Source organism: Pavona decussata, unplaced genomic scaffold (genome assembly GCF_977016875.1).
Source record: "Pavona decussata unplaced genomic scaffold, jaPavDecu1.1 SCAFFOLD_78, whole genome shotgun sequence".
Classification (NCBI taxonomy): domain Eukaryota; kingdom Metazoa; phylum Cnidaria; class Anthozoa; order Scleractinia; family Agariciidae; genus Pavona; species Pavona decussata.
The window spans coordinates 1,539,733-1,559,907 of NW_028145496.1; the positions used below are offsets into that span (position 1 = coordinate 1,539,733).

General features: G+C 38.6%; 3 protein-coding genes across 4 annotated transcripts; 2 read left to right on the forward strand and 1 right to left on the reverse strand.

The window, feature by feature from the left end:
- The first annotated feature begins 3,106 nt into the window (after positions 1-3,106).
- On the forward strand, positions 3,107-6,701 carry LOC146476268 (partitioning defective 6 homolog beta-like). Its single transcript, XM_085114802.1, has 3 exons — positions 3,107-3,267; positions 3,376-3,598; positions 5,203-6,701. Exons 1-3 carry the CDS (start codon positions 3,193-3,195, stop codon positions 5,886-5,888), a joined length of 984 nt encoding a protein of 327 aa, XP_084970928.1. The 5' UTR covers positions 3,107-3,192; the 3' UTR covers positions 5,889-6,701.
- An 826-nt stretch (positions 6,702-7,527) lies between these two features.
- On the reverse strand, positions 7,528-11,823 carry LOC146476269 (uncharacterized). The gene is made up of 3 exons (XM_085114800.1): positions 10,466-11,823; positions 9,691-9,766; positions 7,528-9,080 (listed from the first exon to the last, which is right to left on the reverse strand). The coding sequence occupies exons 1-3, from the start codon at positions 11,433-11,435 to the stop codon at positions 8,762-8,764; spliced, it is 1,365 nt and encodes a 454-aa protein (XP_084970926.1). The 5' UTR covers positions 11,436-11,823; the 3' UTR covers positions 7,528-8,761.
- Positions 11,824-12,280: 457 nt separating this feature from the next.
- LOC146476270 (otolith matrix protein 1-like) lies at positions 12,281-19,790 on the forward strand. Of its 2 annotated transcripts, none has more exons than XM_085114810.1 (5): positions 12,281-12,805; positions 14,046-14,234; positions 15,575-15,850; positions 16,704-16,961; positions 18,646-19,790. In XM_085114810.1, exons 1-5 carry the CDS (start codon positions 12,655-12,657, stop codon positions 19,047-19,049), a joined length of 1,278 nt encoding a protein of 425 aa, XP_084970936.1. In that variant the 5' UTR covers positions 12,281-12,654; the 3' UTR covers positions 19,050-19,790. The 2 variants fall into 2 exon arrangements, with proteins under 2 accessions (XP_084970936.1, XP_084970934.1); XM_085114808.1 differs by having other exon boundaries at positions 12,288-12,805; positions 14,043-14,234.
- The last annotated feature ends 385 nt before the right edge of the window (positions 19,791-20,175 follow it).

A 20,175-nucleotide genomic window follows, 5' to 3' on the forward strand; every position in this document is an offset into this window, starting at 1 on the left:
CGCGAGAGGATTGGGCTTTCTCCCGCCCCGCCCCAGCTCGCGCTTTATCCTCTCGAGGCTGACCTCTTGCGCATACTCGCAGGCTTGTTAGTGGCGTGACAAGCGCCCGCTCCGGAATTCAAATGGAGACTGGGGATGAGTACCGCAGGTTTTCTGCGGTTAAACAACGGAAGCCGTCGAGCTTGGTTCACACGTACGACGCAAGCATAAGCACAAGAAACCTACGTGTAAACCGGTGCGACGCAAGCATAAGTGCCTCGTACGTGTGAACCAAGCTTTACGGAACAGCCAATCAAAAAATTTAAATGAAATTCTAGTTCCCCAGAGTCTCTACCGGCGACCACCCGCTGACCAAAAAGCCAGAGGACTCTGGATAGGAGATTGCCGCTGGTCGGGAAACTGATGAGCCCGCGCTCACGCCGGACCCAAGGGAGCGGCGGAAATCGAACCTTCCGAAATTTATGCAAAAATCCAATTTCCAAACGGTCAAACAGCGAATAACGCTCAAACGGAAACGCTTGCTGCACAGGCTAGCCAGTCATTTGCAGTTATTTTTGGCAGGAGTTTGCACCTGATTTGCAATTGTGATCTAATGCACAAATTCCACTGATCATCAGCGGAACTACCAACAGAGGGTACTGGACGTTAAAATGGGATCTTTCACTCCCCTAGTTTTTGGAACCAACGGTGGGATGGGAGCCGACTGCAATAGGCCTTATCACGGTTTTCGACGCCATTTTGACGAGAAGGCAAACAGGCGGCGAAATAACAGCGTTTGTATGGAAATCCGATGTCAAATAATTTCCATAAAACATCGCTTCTGAAAAATTCATGAATTGGAAACTTTCCATACATTTCCCTGTATTTTTTTTCCCGCGAGCTATTTTTAGAGCAGTTCACGGCTGGTTCGCTAACAGACAAATGTATGGAAAGTTCAAAACACGACTGGACGCTTTCTGGCACAGCTACATCCCTCCAAGTTTTTTCTTAAAATCCTTTCCCCATTGCTAAAAGTTTCCAATTGATGAATTTTTCAGAAGCGATGTTTTATGAAAATTATTTGACATCGGATTTCCATACAAACACTGTTATTTCGAACTCGTCAAAATGGCGTCGAAAACCGTGATAAGGCCTATTGCTTTCTCAAACGCTTAGCCGAGAAGCTCTCAGAAAAGAATTAGGAACCTTATCACATTACTATCACTTGGATTAGAACATTTTTTTTATATATTTAGCTTCGCCTAACTAAAATACAAACAGAATGGAAACAAACAATAGAAACAAAAAAACAAAAAAAATACCAAAGATATAATAATTAGGCAGGGAGACCACTACAGCATAGCCAATTACAGCGGATCCATCGTTAATTATTTATTTAAAAAAATGCTTAATAACTAAAACTACTAATATGTAAGCATCAAACAAGGTGGGAGACCAAATTGCTAGAAGCAGCACGTTGGCGGGCATAGGAGAGACCTCGCTGTGTTACACCAAGGACATTGCTTTCTTTTGAGATTTAAGGTCGGTACACACATACCGAAGAGGCTCCAGGACACCTTTCCACAAAATTCCACAAGGGGATTTCATTGATGACTGCCGCTTAAACGCTAGTCAAGCGTGTGTCCGCTAATTTTAGAAAGTGAATGGTGGTGTGAGATTGTGAATGTATTTTAGGATCTTTTTAATAATTTTTTATTTCATCAAAATTTTAGTCTATGAGCCGAGTGGAATGCAAATTGGTCATATGAATGACTGCCTCTTAAACGCTAACCAAGCGTGTGTCTGCTAATTTTAGAAAGTCGATGATGGCGTGAGTTTGTAAATTAGTATTTTAGGATCTCTTCTTTCATTTCATAAAAATTTTAGTCTACGATGGTGGAATGTGAATTGGTCATATATTATTATTTGTAAATAGGTGAAGATTTGTAAATAGGTTTTCTTAGGAGATTTTAATAAAGTTTGTTATTATTATTATTATTATTATTATTATTATTATTATTATTATTGTTATTATTATTGTTATTATTATTACTATTATTATTGAGAATGATGTATTATTCTAGAAAATGACACAGAATAACTGACTGTCACTTTCTAGAATAATACATCATTCTTATTCATTCATCAGGCTTGAAATACACCATCACATTTATTTCATATTATTATTATTATTATTATTATTATTATTATTATTATATTTATTATTATTATTGTTATCATTATCATTGTTATTGTTGATGTTGTAGTACCGTATCGGAGTGTAACTATTCGAGGTGCCCATGTTTGCTTCAGTGCGCTTGTTATCTTCCGGCGGCCACGATTATGTCTTATTATTTACGTTTATATTTTATTTTTATTTATTTATTAATTTATTTATTTATTAATTAATTAATTAATTAATTAATTAATTTATTTATTTATTTATTTATTGCGAAGATCTACTTACTAGGGGAGTTAGGGTTCTTGCTGCACCAGACAGTGTGGCGGCCGCATCCACCCTCCCCTGCCTGAAAGTAAATTTTTATGGTCTTCTGTGAATCTAGTATTAAAAAAAAATGAAAAGAAAAAAAAATTCACTACATGCCATTGCAACTATTCCTGCCTAATACCTAAAGGGAAAACTATTTTCGTATAACCGCACAAATAAATATATCTTGACGTGTGCATCCGGCTTATTTAGGAGTACATGCCGGTAGTTTGCCCTGAAATCATCGCTTATACACTTGATAAGGGGGTTTATAGTTTCTAAAGAAAATGCTGTGCTGCGTCGGTGGGGAGTAGAAACAAATGCTTGGTTGAAGCAGAGTCGACAACTAGAAAGTGAAGAACTGATTGCTCTGTCAGAAGGGCTATTCACGATCATTTACGATCTCAACCTCTGTTGACAATCCAACAATTCGAAGAGGATTTTCATTTACATGTCTACTGAGTTCACACACTATTTAAATTTAGGCTATACGTATGCATATGAGATTCATTTATTTCCTAGCCCACGGATGACAGCCGCGCCCCTCGCAATAGGAAATTTGAGCTGATTGTTTCCAAAAATAGCTGTTACCAAATGCACGGACCCCACCCCCGGTCATCACCTTGGGATGCGCAGTAACGCTGCGCAGTTGAAATGTCGATTTGAGGAATGCATTTACAAGTTGTTTTGCGCCACAAATTGAACGATTTTATCGTAAATTCCAGATGTCCAAGCTTCTCAGAGGATCTCGTAAAGTACCTACGCAGTTAGATCTAAGTATCATCGAAGTTAAGTCCAAGGTAAGGTTGGAATATTCCGAGCTCGGAACAAATGTGAGCTAAATCGTGCGAAGGTAGCTTCTTCCATTAGAAGCTGAATTATAATCCTCTATTATCATTTCTATTCAGTTTGATGCAGAATTTAGGAGGTTTCCTTTGGATAAATCGGAGTTGAAGTCTTATGATGAATTCCACAAGCATATACAGGCAATTCACAAGCTTCAGTCCATTGCGTTTACAACTTGGTACACGGACATGCACGGCGATTTGCTGCCTATCAACAACGATGACAATTTCTTGAGAGCAGTTACAACCGCCCGACCTCTTTTGCGAGTGTTCGTTCAAAGGAAAGGTACGAAATATAAATTGAACATACAGTTATAACGTTAAAAACCAAAATTATTCCAATCTCTCAAAAAGCGATGCTTTAAACTTGTTAAATTTTCTGTAAGACTTGAGATTAATTTTATTTCGATCGAACGATCTTCGTCGACAGTTTGTAAGCTTAAGTTATATTAAGTTTTAGCTTAAGCTTAAGCTTAATTCTCTGGGAATTGATCTGCTTAGTAATTCCTAGCATGTTTTCTTTGCATGGGTTTTATTCTATATTATCACTTATTTAGCGGATAATTGCGTTGTTGGAAGCGATATTTTCTCGAGGTAAATTCGATTAAATGCAAAAATTAGATTTTGATGAGCTTGTGTGTTTGTTTATCATTTGCAAACCACGCTCGATTCTTTAGCTTCTTTTACTTCCTTTGCGTCACAAAAATACCTTTCGAAACAATTCGTTTGGTTTGTTTTCTTGTTTCGTGTTGACCAAAGAAGCTCACATACATGTATATATTTATCCATTTCAAGATTAAAATAATTCAAATTTGGTTATATACAAGAGGTATCATCTCGTAAATGGTGATGAGACCAGTGAAATAAATCCAGAATTCTCAATTAGTTTCCTGTGTGTATTTTTACTGTCGCATGTTTCATCTGTGCTTACACCAGGTTAGTTGACCATTTCCTTATGACAATTATGAGATGGTATTCCCACCATTAGAAGACTGTGTGTGGTCTCCAAATCTACCCCACTCTACTCTAATCTACAGTGGACCTCTTCTCTGCTTCTTTATTTTATTCCTCTTTACTGTGCTCAACTCCACTCTAATCCCAGTTCACTTGATTTGAGTCGAGTTATGCTCTACACTGTAACCAATCAGACTTTTCAATCTGGTTATCCTAACATAGTGCATAAGATCCTATTATCATCCCGATTGATTTTATGATCAAACCCTGATTCCAATAATAATTTGATCCGTCAGAGTTTGATAATGACGTAAAGTGAGTTCTTCCAGAGGCATTGGACTTCAATCAGCAGGGACTCTGAATTTATGGGAAGGTGTAGGCTTGATAGTGCCAATCATTTTGGAGAACTTTTACAGCTATTTTCAGTATTACGTGCATAGCAGAGAAAAGCGAATATCTTTTGACATGCTGTGTAAGCTGGAAGATCATTAAAACTATCCAGCTGGAATATTTTGCAGTCATTTGCAAAAGAAATGTCCAAATTTAATAATAAAAAAACTAACATGGTAGTAATGATAGCAAAACTGATGTGGCTGTGTAGCATTTAAAAGAACCTCAAAACTACTGACCATGATTGCTGAAGAGAAGTGTAAAGCCTGCACAGCTCTCAATTTATGGGAGATTTTTAACTGTTTGGCCGCTTTCAATCTCATCTGTGACTTTTGATAGAATAACAGTCAATTTATCGATCTTGGATATACTTCTTGATGTTCCCTTGTCATTTGGTGATAAATAAACCCATCTTCATCACCCAAGACTAATGCTACTTATAAGCAAAGTTAAAAAAATTGTTTTGTACTATATAGAGGACTGTTATGCAAAGCTACATGTACCTGTAATTGTTTGTACTAAACAAAGGCCACTGTTGTATTTTAGGCAGTGTCACAGAAGAAAATGCACTACCTCCAGAAGTACCTAGACGACGCAACTTGCTATCCAATCTTACAAACCCAAGCAAGTCTCATCTCAATCGAATATCAATTAGTGGTCCTCAAGATTTCCGAAGAGTCTCAGCAATAGTTGATGTGGACATTATACCAGAAACTCAACGTCGAGTCAAATTATTGAAGCATAATACTGACAAACCGCTCGGATTCTACATACGTGATGGAACCAGCGTGCGTGTGACCCCTAGTGGATTAGAAAAGGTTCCTGGTATCTTTATTTCAAGACTGGTCCCAGGTGGTCTGGCCGAGAGCACTGGTTTATTGGCTGTAAATGATGAAGTTTTAGAGGTGAATGGTATCGAAGTTGCTGGAAAAACTTTGGACCAAGTGACAGACATGATGATCGCGAACAGTCACAATCTGATCATAACAGTAAAACCATCAAATCAGTTTAACAATCCTGTTCTGGGAACTAGATTAAGTCGAGCTGAACCAGATCGTACAAAATCTCAGAGTCTCACAAACTTAGCAATGCACTCTGTTAATAACCCTGTTCTTACTGCGGGATCTCCAACGATGCCACATGCGTACCACAATGAATTGGCAGAAGAAATACCTGACAGCGACGAGGAGGAACACCCTACAGTCGACGAGGATGGAATTTTATCAATATGATTGTTAATGTTTAAAATCCACTTGGAGAAATCTTTTTAGGTAGAGGTTAACAGTGTTTTGTACAGTCTAGATTTGAAAAACTGTAGTTTGGGTTAAAAGCAATTGTTAGTTTAAAAAGAGTCATTGTACATACATCTATAACATACTTTATCTTTGGAAAAACAAAATCAAATTGCCAAAATCAGGTGAAAAGCAGGTCTTTAATTGGAGTTTGAGTAATGTGGAGAAGTGGTACCAAGGTAATTTTATTACTGATACTGCCAGAAAACCACTAAAAGCTTTTTTTCATTATTCAATTTGAAATTATATATGATTGGTATTTTGACACTATCAAATTTAAAAGCTGAGCAAATCTTTATGAGTGTAATAATTCAAAAATTCCTTTGAACGCATAAGCCCAGATCTTATTATTCAGAGTTTGTCATACTGTGCAACTGCATCGAAGTTTGACTTTGACTTTCAACCATTAATTTAATACCAGTAGTTAGGTAGCAGTAATTTGTAGGAAATCACAAAATTAAGTGAGAGAACTTGGTTTAATAACTGTCACCTCTAGCAGGTATTAGTGGTGAATGCTTTATTTCTCCCAGAATATAAATGGAATGTCTGGCAAGTAGGTTAGGAGAAGAATGGTTTTTGTAGGCTGAGTATTCTGTAGTCAAAAGTAATAAAAATGTCATAATCTCCAAGGAGAGCTATTTTCCAGTATAAATTGTCCTTAAATTTAATATTACTCTTAAGGGGCTACATCTGAGAGAATTGTGCATTTTTGGGTAAAAATAATTGTGCTGAAATTAAAAGTTAAAAAATAAATGCTTCAAAAACAATGAAGAAAATATTAAGTGCCTGGTTAATTTCTCAAAGATACATGTAGAACAAACCATAGTCACTTTGTTAAGGACTTTTTCATGACATAAGTAAGTAATGCCATTAACGGCTGATATACTAAGCATCTAAAATAAAGTTCAGCTGTCAGCTGTGAAGACTTTAAAACAGGAAAAATGTGTGATGACGTCAGAGCTGAAAGGGAAAAAACTAGCAAAAACAGAATTTTTTCTAATAAAAATAACTGGTATAGTGTAAAATTTATTGTAAGTTAGAGGAGGCTCTGAAAACAAACCACAATAGGCTGATTTACAAAGATACATTTGTAATGCATTCCAGGGAAGGTTACCAGGGTTGTCAAAATGAAAAAAAGTACCAGGAGGAAATTTGAAAGTAGCCGGAGGACAATTGCACCGCGTTAGCGAAAGGCACACAGGGGAGGGTGCAGGAGGGGGATACCCCCTCCTGAAGGGGGGGGGGGGGGTCACGGCAAATTTTTAAATTTTGCATACCCAGAGATTCTCGTGCATTTTCCGGGCGAAAAAGTGTTTGTTTGGAGGTCATTGTAAACTGTATTATAAACAAGAGTTTTCTTCAAAATATCACTCAGATAAATGCAGCAATCAGCTACGTTATTGACATAAATTCATACTTTGGAGACAAAAAGTACCCGGCGCAAATGCTAAAAGTAGCCGGTAACTTGCATCGGGCGTCGGGTGCTTTTGAAAACCCTGGGGTACGAGTGTTTAGGGTGAAATTTGATTTACCATACTTTGCTAAAAATATTTAGTTTTTTGATTCTTGTTGCCAGGGGTAAAGTAACTCAACTTTATTAATAAATAAATGAACCACATAAATTTATACAATCTTTATATACAATCTGCTCTCTTTCAATAACATTGTTACAAATTATCCTAAAAATATCAACATTAACTATTAATGAAATAACTTTGGATCAAAATTTCTTTGTAATTTTTACAAAAATAATTTTCAGTTTTGTTTTAGTTTCATGTTAACCACCAAAATAATATTGTGAACAAATATGGACATGTACCTGGACGTGACTTTTGCAAGTAGATGTTTGTTGCAAAAATTAAAGTTATTGAATGCTTATGTGATATACTGGTGGTACTGATCATAGTTCTACCTATAGGTTTTGGTTCTTTACAATTACATGAATGCAAAGCCAATCAGTTATGGCTTAATTTATACGCACATGACATGTAAATAATAATACAGTGGTGATTTGATTTCCATCATGCATCTCTAGCAATCTAACCACAAAAGGGTGAAGTCTTGATTTGACCCAACAAAAACCTACTCACTGAGTAGTCTTTTCCAGGGATTTACCGCAAAAACGCCCCAACAGATAAGACATGACGCCCCCTGATGGAAGAAAATCACGCCCCAGAAGAAGAATGAAGAATTCAGAGGTTTAGTTGTTTTGTTTGTTGTAACATATTAGTTTACTTGCTCAAAGCTTGAAGCTCTAACAGAAAGCATGCATGTAGTTCACTTAATTTCAGTTTTACTCCTAGGTTGAAAGTACGAATAAATTGAAAGGCTGAAAGCATTACGGTCAGGCAGGTTGGCAGGTTTTTTTATTTTGTACAAATTAAAGTGTCTGAATTTATGCATGTGGCCTTCAGTTTAGTGAGAGGACATTGCTGTTTTGTTGTTGTTGTTGTTGTTTTTTTTTTTACGCTGGTTTACACTTAGATTTCAAGAAAAACAGTGAAAGAAGAGCAAAGAAAAGAGCCAAAAAACAAATGTTTTTGGAGTGAAAAATTACACTGAAAATCACGCAATTTTGAGCAAAACGCAAAATCTTCCTAAAATTCAACATAAGACAAATAATGCTCTCAACCATTCAATTGCATCATTGTTTTATCTCTACACATTCTTGGAGTTGGTTCAGTTTTCAGCAAAAAACCAGAAATTACTAAATTATGCATTATTCTATAAGCCATTTGCTCAAAATCCTGATCATTTTAATTTTTATAATTCCTCTGCTCCTCACAATCTGAATACCCGAATAAAATTTACGGCTAGTAAAGATCCAAATTAGCACCAGTTCTGTGTAACCAGTTTTCAAAACTTATACTGTAATGTCTTCCAGGTTCCTCTCGTATAATGTCATCTCTTCTTTTTTCCATGTTTGGCAAGTCTTGTTTTTGTTTAGCTTTTGAATTTTTCCAGTCTTCAAAACTTTTGTGACCCTCCATTCTTGCTAATCTCTTGTTTTCTCTTTCCATCTCTTTCCTTTGTTTGTCTTCCTTCTCTTTCTGTTGTTGTTTCTGTTTCCTGGATTTTTTCTCTTCTAACCACTCATCAAAAGTTGCAGACTTGGAACTTCCATGAGATTTACTAAAAAAAGATAATCATTTTAAATGGTGGATGAATTGGTTACTGTCAATTTTAACAGTTGCAACTGAACAGCAAATTAAGATACAGTGGAGCCTCAATTTAATGAACCTCGATCTATATAACAAAGTCCTCAGCCTTTTAAAATGTATGGAACAGAACCTCCATCATAATAAACCAAATATTTCCCTAGTCCCTCTCACTTTGTAATAAATGATTTAAACAAATTAAATGGCATTGGTCACAGGTCAAATGATCGAAGCTGAACATGTAGACAAGTATTCAAAGAAAATGCAGATGGACAGCATAACTTTTTGTATAATTTAATATTTTATATTGTTGACTGGAAAAAACAAGATGGTGCATGTAGCTGGAAACGAATTCATGACAAAACTCTAATGTTACATGTACATAAAGAAATTGCCATCCTAGTTGCCAAGGTTCCTCATCTCTCCACCCCAGAGGGAGTACCATGCACATATAGATTGTGACTTACAGTTAAGGTCTGAGTTGATGAGACTAATAACATGTATTTACAAAAGATGGCAATTAACATTTACTTTCAATCACTGAAACTGGTACAAACCAACAATAACAATAATATTATTTGTACCTGCTTGTTAGTCTCTCCTTGGACCTGATCTGAGGCAGTACTGGCTTTGCTGATCCCTCAAAGCTGTACCTTACTCCTGAAGAGCAGAAAAAGCCAAAGTGAATTGAAGCAAATTATGGCAGTTGCATCAGGCACAGTCAAGTTGTGTCATGTTATTGGCCGATCTAGGGAAGTGGCTCTGGGAGTAATTTTTTTTTCAACCAAAGCTGAAACATTTTCACTCTAAAGCCTTACTGGCACCCACATTACACAAACTTCTTGATTTTGTACTAAAAATCTGACTCCAGTTGTGCCTTTGTTTTAAGCTTTGGTGTTTAGGAGCAGCATCAGCACACACAAAAATGCAATCAGTTAATGAATTTCACTAATATCTTGCACTCATAAAGCCACTGAGACTTAAATTCATTGCAGTAACCACTGCTGGGAATTCTTTGTAAGAGTTCTACTACCAAACGTCAATTACAATAATTAATGCAATAGAGGTCAAGGCAGGATTTCTGCACATGAGCCCCATACATTTATTTTGTATACAATTTCCACCAATGATAATGCTATTCATGTTCGCTGTTTCTGTATGAGGTCTATGAAGTATTAAAGTATGAATTAAAGTGCTACAAATGCATAATAATAATTATTAATGTATGAGAATGTGCAGAAATCTTTCTGAGTTCAGTTACTTGGCTGTTTTTTAAGGCTGGTTAAATCCTCAACTTCCATATCGGTCTAGAAACACCCCCCCCCCCCCCCCCCGCACCTCTCCACCCCAAGAACGTACCATATGCATCATTATCTTCACCACCATCAATTGGAGGCAACTGAGGAAGATCATCTGAAGATTGTTCAAGAAAGGAGTCGTATTTTAACTGACTGTCTTGCCGTGCTGGTCTCCTCCTTGGAGCACTGATTCCTGTGCCAGCAAATTCTCCTGGGGGGAGTGTTTGACAAAAATACACCTGTGCATACTTTCCTTTTAACCACGTTGGGTAAGCCGAGTCGAACTGTTGATGCATCATAAGAGTTTTGCTTCGTCTCCTGTGCTTGGTCTTGGCAGCTCTGGTTTGCCATTGGAAAAGAAATAAATGTCTTTCGCTGTCTTTGAAACCCCACTGGCTCGCCACCATCAGAGCTGATTTACCCTGCACGTCCACTTCGTCCATAGACGCACCTTTTTCTAGCATCAAGTCAATAGCGTTTGAATGCCCCTGTGAAGAAGCTGCGTGCAGTGGTGTACGACCGAATGGAGTCTTCATGTTTACGTCGGCTTCTGCGTCCTCTACTAAACTTCTTATCAACTTAATACGACCACGATGAGCGGCGATAAAGAGAGCGACTGAAGCCCTTTCCTTGGCCAGTGCAACTTTGTTTCTATAACTCACAGGGTCCAAAGATTCCCAAGCTTTTTCGATAACAACACCTTCTCGAAGAACTTGATCTATAGAACCTCGGCACACGGCTGCTACAAGCTTATCCCACATTCTCCACAGCTTTAAATTAATCGTTGCTCCCGCTACAACATCATTGTGTCTTAAATCTGAATCATCAAGCATATCGCCTTCATCTAAGTACTGTAAACGCTGCAAATTGTAAGGAATTCCAACAACCAATTCGGCGTAACATTTGAGTTCACGAATCTTCATTTCGGCGTGAACGTTCTTGAGCAGAAACTTTTCTCCAGTGCTGGCTATGTAAATGTAAATATCAAAAGATGCTATTTTCAAACCTTTTTTCTTCTTCACTGTTGACATTTTCAATGCGATCAAGGAAACCTCTAAATTTCTAAATCGAATCTACATTCACACTTTCAGCCGCCATGTTGCCTTTTGCAGTTCCAGCTTGTTTTATTGAAGTTATCACCATAGCAACGCTGTCAATTTTAATGATCGTGACTCGTCTATTCACTCGTCATGCAACTTTTTGTCACGCAAGTAAACGTTCCAAAGTCATGAAATTAAAAGAAATATAAAAAAGGAAAATATCTGCATCATGCCAACGGGAAAACCACCGTAAGTCTCCTCTTTCTATCATCGTTCCTCGCTTCTGTTCTCTCTCCTTCCAATCGAAGATTCTCGTGAGCCTGGCGGGTGTCGTGAACTGCAGCTGCTATTAAATTATAAAATAGTCAAATTTTATACAGGTGCCTAGTGACGTTTTTCGGATATACCTAGGTTTTTCTTTTAGTGAAAGTTTGCATGTTAGTTGAAAATGGAGATGTAAGCTGGAGCATTTTAGCGGGGGCACAAAAGCATAATGTACAAAAGCCTCTTGTTAATTGTTTTGTCTGAACCGAAAATATTTGTGATTAAAATACGATCATTTTCAGCTGTTTGATCAGCCCTGCATTTGCATTTTTAAAGTTTTCACCGTTGTAGATTTTTTTAGTATATAATTTAGTGTATTAAGTCTTAACCTGTTTCACTGAGCAGAGAGCAGCGAGACTGGGGAGAGGGGTAAATCTGCGACATTGGACACCTGCAATGATCATGGTAGTTTTCATTATGCTAGCGTATTCAAATATTTTTCAAAATAAATATTTGTCTCGTTAAATATTTTTCGGATTTCCTTGTCACATATCCTACTTTACGCTGGCAAAATTGTGGGCGTCTCAAGTCGTCCTTTATTGAGAATTGTATCTCCAGGATTAATTAAGGTATCCACGCCAACTAGCCAAGTTGTCGTGAATTTACACATTGGCCTGACTTTTGGCGCGTAAAGCGGCGATTATGAATGCATGATTAATAACAAAAGCAGGCTGTAACCCTTAACTGTTGATAATAGATTTTATCAGTTGAGCTTAGCACGTGTCACGCGATAGAAACATTTTTCAGTCACACACGACTCTATAACAAGAATTCCGAAAGAATGACTTGAGGAAATATTGATTTGAGGACAAAGTCGGAGAAAGCTAACGACGACAACTGAGAAATCGCTGAGATGCACAGCGAAGACCTTTGCAAGTGATTAGCCATGTCATGGTTTTCAATGCAGGGCAGACGCTTGGCAAATCGGCCCAAGAGTGAGAAGAACATGCGGTCGAATCTTACGTTTTCGTTGTCAGCGTGGATAGTAGCTGTTCTCTTATTCGGAGAAATATTCAGCTTGTCTTTGGCGATAACAGGTAAAAGCGTTATGCTATTTGTCATTCTGCTAAATACGATAGCAAAGATCGCGCGATCGCCAGCATTTGAATATATGTTTCGTTTAACGTTTGTTTTGTACCTCGTCTACGGCGATCAGTTGTCGTTTCGAGCTTATTAATTTAAGTATATCATGGGTTATAACACGGCATTAAGCTACAGTAACAATCATATGAAGCAAGTTAAAAAGCCACATTTCAAAGCGGAACCTAGTTAAGATTCATTCATGGATATAAGTTATTCAAACAACTTCAAAAATTTTTGTTATTGTATGTCATTGTATCCCTTTGGCCGGAAATACTAACAACCAAATCCCTCAAAACTAACACTCTGGAGCTTCTTGAATGGGGAAAATATCTGACAATTCGTGTTTCGGCAAGTTCTATCAAATATTTTAGTGGGTGATTACATCCTGAAATCGTTTTGTTTATATATTTATTTTTCGGAACCATCAGTTATCGAACCCTAATTAACATTATATTTCAAAACAAAGCCTTTGAGAAGAGGAGAAGACTACAAAAATGATGGAATATTACAAGCTTCGAGAAAATAAATTTCTTTTTGATAATGTTTCTTAAAACGCACCAATATTTTCTGTTTTTTTTTTCCAAACTTATAATTAATTATCGTACCCCTCGCTGTTAATGCTCGTCAGACAGAAATAACCCTAAAGGTATGTTTATATTCATTCTCTGGTTTTTCGTGTATTTCGGCTTGCTATTCGAAACTTTTTCTAGACGTTTAATATAAACAAGCATATAGTGGAAAAAGTTTCTTTATTTATGTTTGTTTGCTTGTTTATTTATTTATGCTTCGGGCCGAGTCGACTGGTTGGATGACTGACTGACAGGCTGACACATCGTCTAGAGAGATTTAGAATAAATACGTTTACGACAAACGGCAAAACGGCAGAAATGACCACGTGACCATGTTTATCCTTCATTTGCCGCTCGCTGTTTTCAGTTTCTCAGTAAAATTAAATAGGATTGCGTTAGCATTGAAGGCCAGAACTGTTTTTCACTATTCTCAATGTACTCGTTTTTCCAAGAAAACAAAATGCGAATCTGACGCTTGCCGTTTGCCGTAAACACGATTCTTAATCTCTCTAGCTTCTGACGTATGGGCTGATTTTAAGTGTTTGACAAATGACTGTTAGTGGCTGACAAATGATTGACATTGAATACAGTATCCTTGTATCTTCTTTCTGCCTTGTTTAAGAAGTACGCTGGTGCTGCCTTTCTGAGCTAGAAATATTCAAATGTCAGCACTTGGCGAATGTGACCACACAGATGGACTCGCTTGCAAAGTTGGCGTGTATTTATGGCAATGACCTTGATAAATGTAGAAACATGATTGCTGATGGGAGTGCTGACGTCATTACTCTAGGAGAAGAGCATATTTACCAGGCAGGTATGTTGTCATGTCAAAGACCCTGCTGTTGATATTCCTTTTTTTGATTTTAATTCAAAGTCGACGGAAAATCAGTTAGGTTAGTGATTTATTCAGTCGTAAGACGATAATTGAAGTGCCACAATCTTGTTGTGCACACACCACGCACAATCTTTCGCGTTGCAACAAATTTCCTTTAAGAAAATAACCCCTTGGTTGATGAGCTATCTCAACATACATTACAGAATCTGTTGCTTGTATATAGTAAGGATTAAAGTAGCTGCGTGGCAGGCACGTGAAAAATATATAGGGCGCGAAGATAAGGGTGGAGCCGAAGGAATCAAGACACGCATGTCTGTCTCTCTCACGCGCGTGACTCGCGCGCCCTAGGCAAGGATTAAAGACCCTAAGTGTAACTGTATAAACATACATCGAATCTAAAGGACTATCTCTCTTGAGTGCTCCCACCATTTTGGTCTTTGTTTCGTCCAGTTTTTGTAAGTAGCATTCAAGATGGAATCTTTGCAAAAAAAAGGAAATGAATAAACAAATAATTTAATAAAAAAATAAATATAATCATTAGTTTTGAGGGTAAGATTACACGATACCTGATCGATTTCCAAAAGAAATTTGCACAGAGACGTTTATATAATGAGCCGGAAATTGCGGCACAAAAATCGTGCCGAAATCAGCGTTTCGCGCTAGTAAACATTAGCCATTATCAGGTTTTTGTGCCGGTACCGAAAAGTTGAGAAACCCAGGAAAATGAAAAAAAAAAAAAAAAATAAAACATAACAAAAAAAAAAAAACAAAGCAAAGCAAAATAAAAGAAGAAAGAATGAATCCCAATTAGAAGCCAAACGCAAAGCGGAGTTTTTCTCGCGGCTTGAGTTAGTGGTCTTTAACACACACACAAGAGCGGTCTCATTGGGGTGGAGGCATTTACGGTTGACGGCTTATATTTTGGCTTTTCTACGGCTAACGGTTAATTTTTCTCCGTTACGGCAATTGCTTTACTGAAAGTTCGAAATTAGTTTCCATTGTTGCGAAACACATTTTTAAGGTCTGTAGGTCTCTAACGACCTTTCCAGGATGAAAGAAGGCAGAAATAGGGTACATCAGCCACTACAACAGACAAGCGATCTTGACAATCTCCAAAATCCAAATTGTGGAACTTTTATACGATTAACTTTTGTTTCGACTGACAGTTAAAATTTTCCATTTGCTACACCTAACAACTAAAAGTTTTGGTCATTTCACGGACTAACGATTAACGCCATTAAGACCCCCACACAACGGTAGCCCACGTTGTAATTTGCGGCGTTTGGGTTTTCTAATGTAACTCTGTTTTATCCAAACAGGTATTCAGCACGGTCTTGTACCAGTTGTAGCAGAGGACTATGGCAAACACGAGGATAGTCTAAGCAACTACGCCGTGGCCCTCATAAAGAGTAATCTATCCAAAGATATTTCACTTGAGTCACTGGGGAAAATTAGAGCCTGTCATCCAGCCGCGGGGGACTCTGTCGGGTGGACAATTCCTGTAGGGCTTCTGATTGGAAATGATGTGATGCCGTGGAAAAATTGTAACCCTTACCAGTCTTCCGCCGATTATTTTCTGGAAAGCTGTGTTCCAGGTTTGTTACAAGATAAGGAACGTACTGTTCGCGAGAAGGCGAAGTTTGATCAACAGAACCAAACAAATAAGCATTGAGGCTATCCCTCGGGGGAGGGGAGGTGGGGGTGGGGGTTCCATAGTTATCAAACCCCTTAACTTTGACATATAGGGCAGGGTTGCTGCTTAAGTTGCGTAGTAACAGCGAGGATCTTTCTTCCATTTAATCTTTCATCCGCAGTTCTCAAACTCATTAATAATTCATGAAGAGAAAACAAAGCAAATCACTACCGTGAAGGAGGTTTGGAAATGTGATCTTAATTATCATAAAATTTTGTGAACTTTTGCTTCGAATTTCTCCAAGAATTATCAACAGTTTGAGAAGCTATATCAAACACTCGAAAGAGTGTTTCCTCCTATATTTTCAAACACCTCGAAGTTGGTTAAAAAAAACTCGGCTGCGCCTCGTTTTTCCAACCTACTTCTTGGTGTTTGGAAATCGGAGGAAACACTCTTCCTCCTGTTTGATCTATTACTTCAAAATATATGTTACATATATTCATATTCAAATATTAAACCGCAGTCATCTGGCTGGTTAATTTAGTACTTGAGGTGCGTTTGATAGTTAGTTATTATCTCATTACGCTGGTCGTAGAAAGAACGCAATCTTAATATATTGGAGTTGAGATTGTATGGGACAATGAATGGATATTAGGACGCGTATCTGGCATCCCTCGCAGATTTTGCGGGGGCGGATGACAACATCACCAACTTGGCAAGAGCCTGGGAATGAGATCATCGAACGCACTGCCTAATCTTTGATTATTACTAGTTACAGTCTTTTTATATAAACGGGATATCTTTTTAACCGCCAGGAGCTCTCTCCAAAAACTACAACCCAGACGGTACCAATCCCATCAGGCTATGCGCGATTTGTTCCAATAAGAAAACGTGTCCACGCAATGTCTCTGAAAGGTATTATGGTAATCAAGGAGCATACCGCTGTCTGACTGAGGGCGTGGGTGATGTGGCGTTTGTCAGTCATCTGGCTGTGTTTGACTTCACGGGAATTCACAACAACCTTAATCCAGGAAAGGATTTTAAACTTCTGTGCTCTGATGGAACTAGAGCAGGTAAAAAATCAGCTTGATTGAATTTCCTTCCCTCCCCCGTAAAAAATACAAAACAAAGCATAACAAAACAAAAACCTTAGTATTTTAAATCTCATTTACTTAGATAGTGTACCCCAATAGTACTCCATGCTAATTACCGTTGACACTTGAACGAAGTGACCGATATTACACACTTACTGATATCCTTGCATATTGTAACATATCCTAGTCGTCTACATGAGTTTTTAACTTAGCTACTGATATATTACCTACAGAAGCGTGCTGTGCAAGCTATGATCTAGCTCATTCCGCTCCCTTATTTTCTCGAATGGGTGTATTAACTCTTTTCACGTCGCTAAATTTATGTTTTGCTATCCAGTAACCTGTTATCGCTTCAGACGTTGCTCGATTTGTTTGTAACTAGTTGTCAAGTACATAGTTATGGCACTAGAACAGCAAGTAGCTATCGACCACATGCCTGTCGTAACTAATCACATTTCTTTCATATACCACACGTTCGACATTCAAATCCTAGCAGTATGCAGGATGTTTGTCCCATGAACCTAGTTTAATGGCCTGAGCTCCCACGAGTCTCCTGTAGCTCAGTGGTAGAGCATCCGAACTAGTAATCGGAAGGTCTTAGGTTCGACTCCTGATAGGAGCACTCGGATTTCTTTTTTCCGAGTATGCCTGCGTCACTTTTTAGAATAATCATCATTCTCATTAATCTTAAACAGTTTACAATTCTTTACAATACTTATCAGCACTGAGAAACACGTACCATTCCCGTGGTATGGCCAATACCGTACGCATGCGCACAACCATATCACCCGGGCAGTGGCAGCCATGTTTACTCCCGCTCCTTGACCCGACGGCTATGCTATGCTGATACTCCCGCTCCTTGACCCGACGGCTATGCCATGCTGATGAGCCTCAATAAGGGCGAAACAGCTGTCCATGGCTGCCACTGCCCGGGTGATATGGTTGTGCGCATGCGTACGGTATTGGCCATACCACGGGGATGGTACGTGTGTCTCAGTGCTGATAAGTGTTGTTTACAATTTTTTATCTAGGTCCTAAAACTTGGAATTCTCTTGCCTGCGAGAAAGCTCTCGGGGAAGTTGAGAGGAATGCGAGAGCTTGCTCGCAGGCTAGGAATTCTCTTCCAACACATAGTACTGGTTCATCTAGCTTTCCAACCTTCAAGAAACAAATGTACGAGTTTTCATTGAAAGAATTCTGAATTGTGCCTGCCGCACGTACGCAGCACTATTTTGTGTTTTCGAGGTAACCTCTTTATACTGAAGGCCGATGGTTTCTTGAAGTCTCCTTACCCAGGATATCCTTACTGCTACTTTTGTCTTTGATTAATGTGTTTTATGGCAAATGAAGATGGTGATTATCATGATAGTTTTTATTTTTACACACAAAGAACAACAAACACGTTTTTCCGACTCGCCTTGCTTGCATGCATCACGTCCATATATGGAATGGTTTACAGACGCGAAAGTTCAACTTTTATTGGCTGATATATTAGACTTTAAATACTTTGAGCGAGACCAGTAGTTAGAGCTTGGTGCAACTAAAACTACTGTAATTAAACCGCAAGCATAACGCCGCCATCTTTTTCATCACGCTTTTTTTTTTGTTCTGCTCGATGTTTTCGAATTGACTCGCCATATGATTTTAATGTTTCTTGTAACAGACGTTGGTGCCTTTGAAACGTGTAACCTGGCCAGGATTCCTTCCCGCGTTGTGGTAAGCAGGCCTGGGGACAAGTTGGAAGATGTAAAGCAGTTCCTTCTTCGTCTGGATAATGTTTTGCAAACAAAGCCGAGTTTATTCAACCTATTTAATTCTTCTGCCTACGGAGGCAGAGATTTACTATTTAAGGATTCTACGGTTAAACTTGTAGACGTAAAAGAAAAAAATTCAACCGAAGCATGGCTTGGTGAAAAATATTTCCTAGCGCTTAAAACATTGAGCTCGTGCAAAAGAGTGGCTGCGGTGGCCAGATCCCTCACGGCCAAAGTAGAATCCTTGGGGACTGGACAGTTGTTACTGATTGAGCTTATCACAGTCAGTTTCACTCTTCTGCGGTTTGCGTAGTTTCCATCCGCTCAGCTTGCTTGAGAGTTCAGACGCCTCGGGGGGATAGGGGAGGGGCATGAGTCACCATAATAGGTTACTGGCCCCACTAGATAACATCCCATCCCCTTACCCCAGTCCCGAGCTTGGCCGATACCTTCGAAGGATAACTAAAATGCGTCAAACACAAAAGCCAAGGCAAGTTCCGGTTTACACTGCGCCTTTCAATAACATACGAACTCTGAACTTCAACCTCAACTAACGATTTTCGTGTTTTACCGCTCTTGTTAATTCTAATTACGGCGACAATCGGCTGACCGCAAAAATACGGAAACCGACAAAGTGGATCAAAATCCGCCAATCACAGCACACGAACCTGACCTTTCGACCCTGTTGAGCCAACGTTTTTGTTTTCTTTACGCTCCAATGCAGTGATGAGCAGTGATTGAGGGCAGTAAAAAGCGTAACGGTTGGTTAAATCTTGACTTCAGAATCCGCGTCTTATTGAAAGACGCAGCAAATTAAAGTGCCACACGTCTGTACGAGGTTGTTTAATATAAGATGACAAAAGTCAAGGAGACAAAGTAGAAGACGAGACCGATCAATAACTAAGAATTACCATCATTCTTGCATGGCATTCGTCATTAATAGTTGTAACAAACGGAGAAGAAAAAAAATCAAAGGACGGTTTCTCATACGCATTTGTCCCGTCTGTATTTTGCCTCCATTTTCCGTCGAAAATGTAAATTGTTATTACTATCACCGTTACCAATGTTGTTTCTGTAGAAAATGGATGCTTTTGACAGCGAATTTTGACCACTTTCCTCCATTCTCGACCCAGAGTGGAGCCGTTGGGTTGACAATACCATTTCCCGGCCATTCCTGTTCCAGGGACACGCGAACTCCGTGATTGAACAGTTACCCTAGAGGGTGACTGTTCAATCTCGTACCCAGAGTCCTCAGGCTCTTTGGCCAACGGTTGGTTGCCAGGAGAGACTCTGGGCAGTACTGGAATTTTATTACCGCGGGATTTCAGCGGTAAAACAATGAAAGCCGTTACGGGGAAGCCAATAAAAAAATGACTTTTTTCGAATTCTCCAGAGTCTCTCCTGGCAACCACTCGCAGACCAAAAAGCCTGAGGACTCT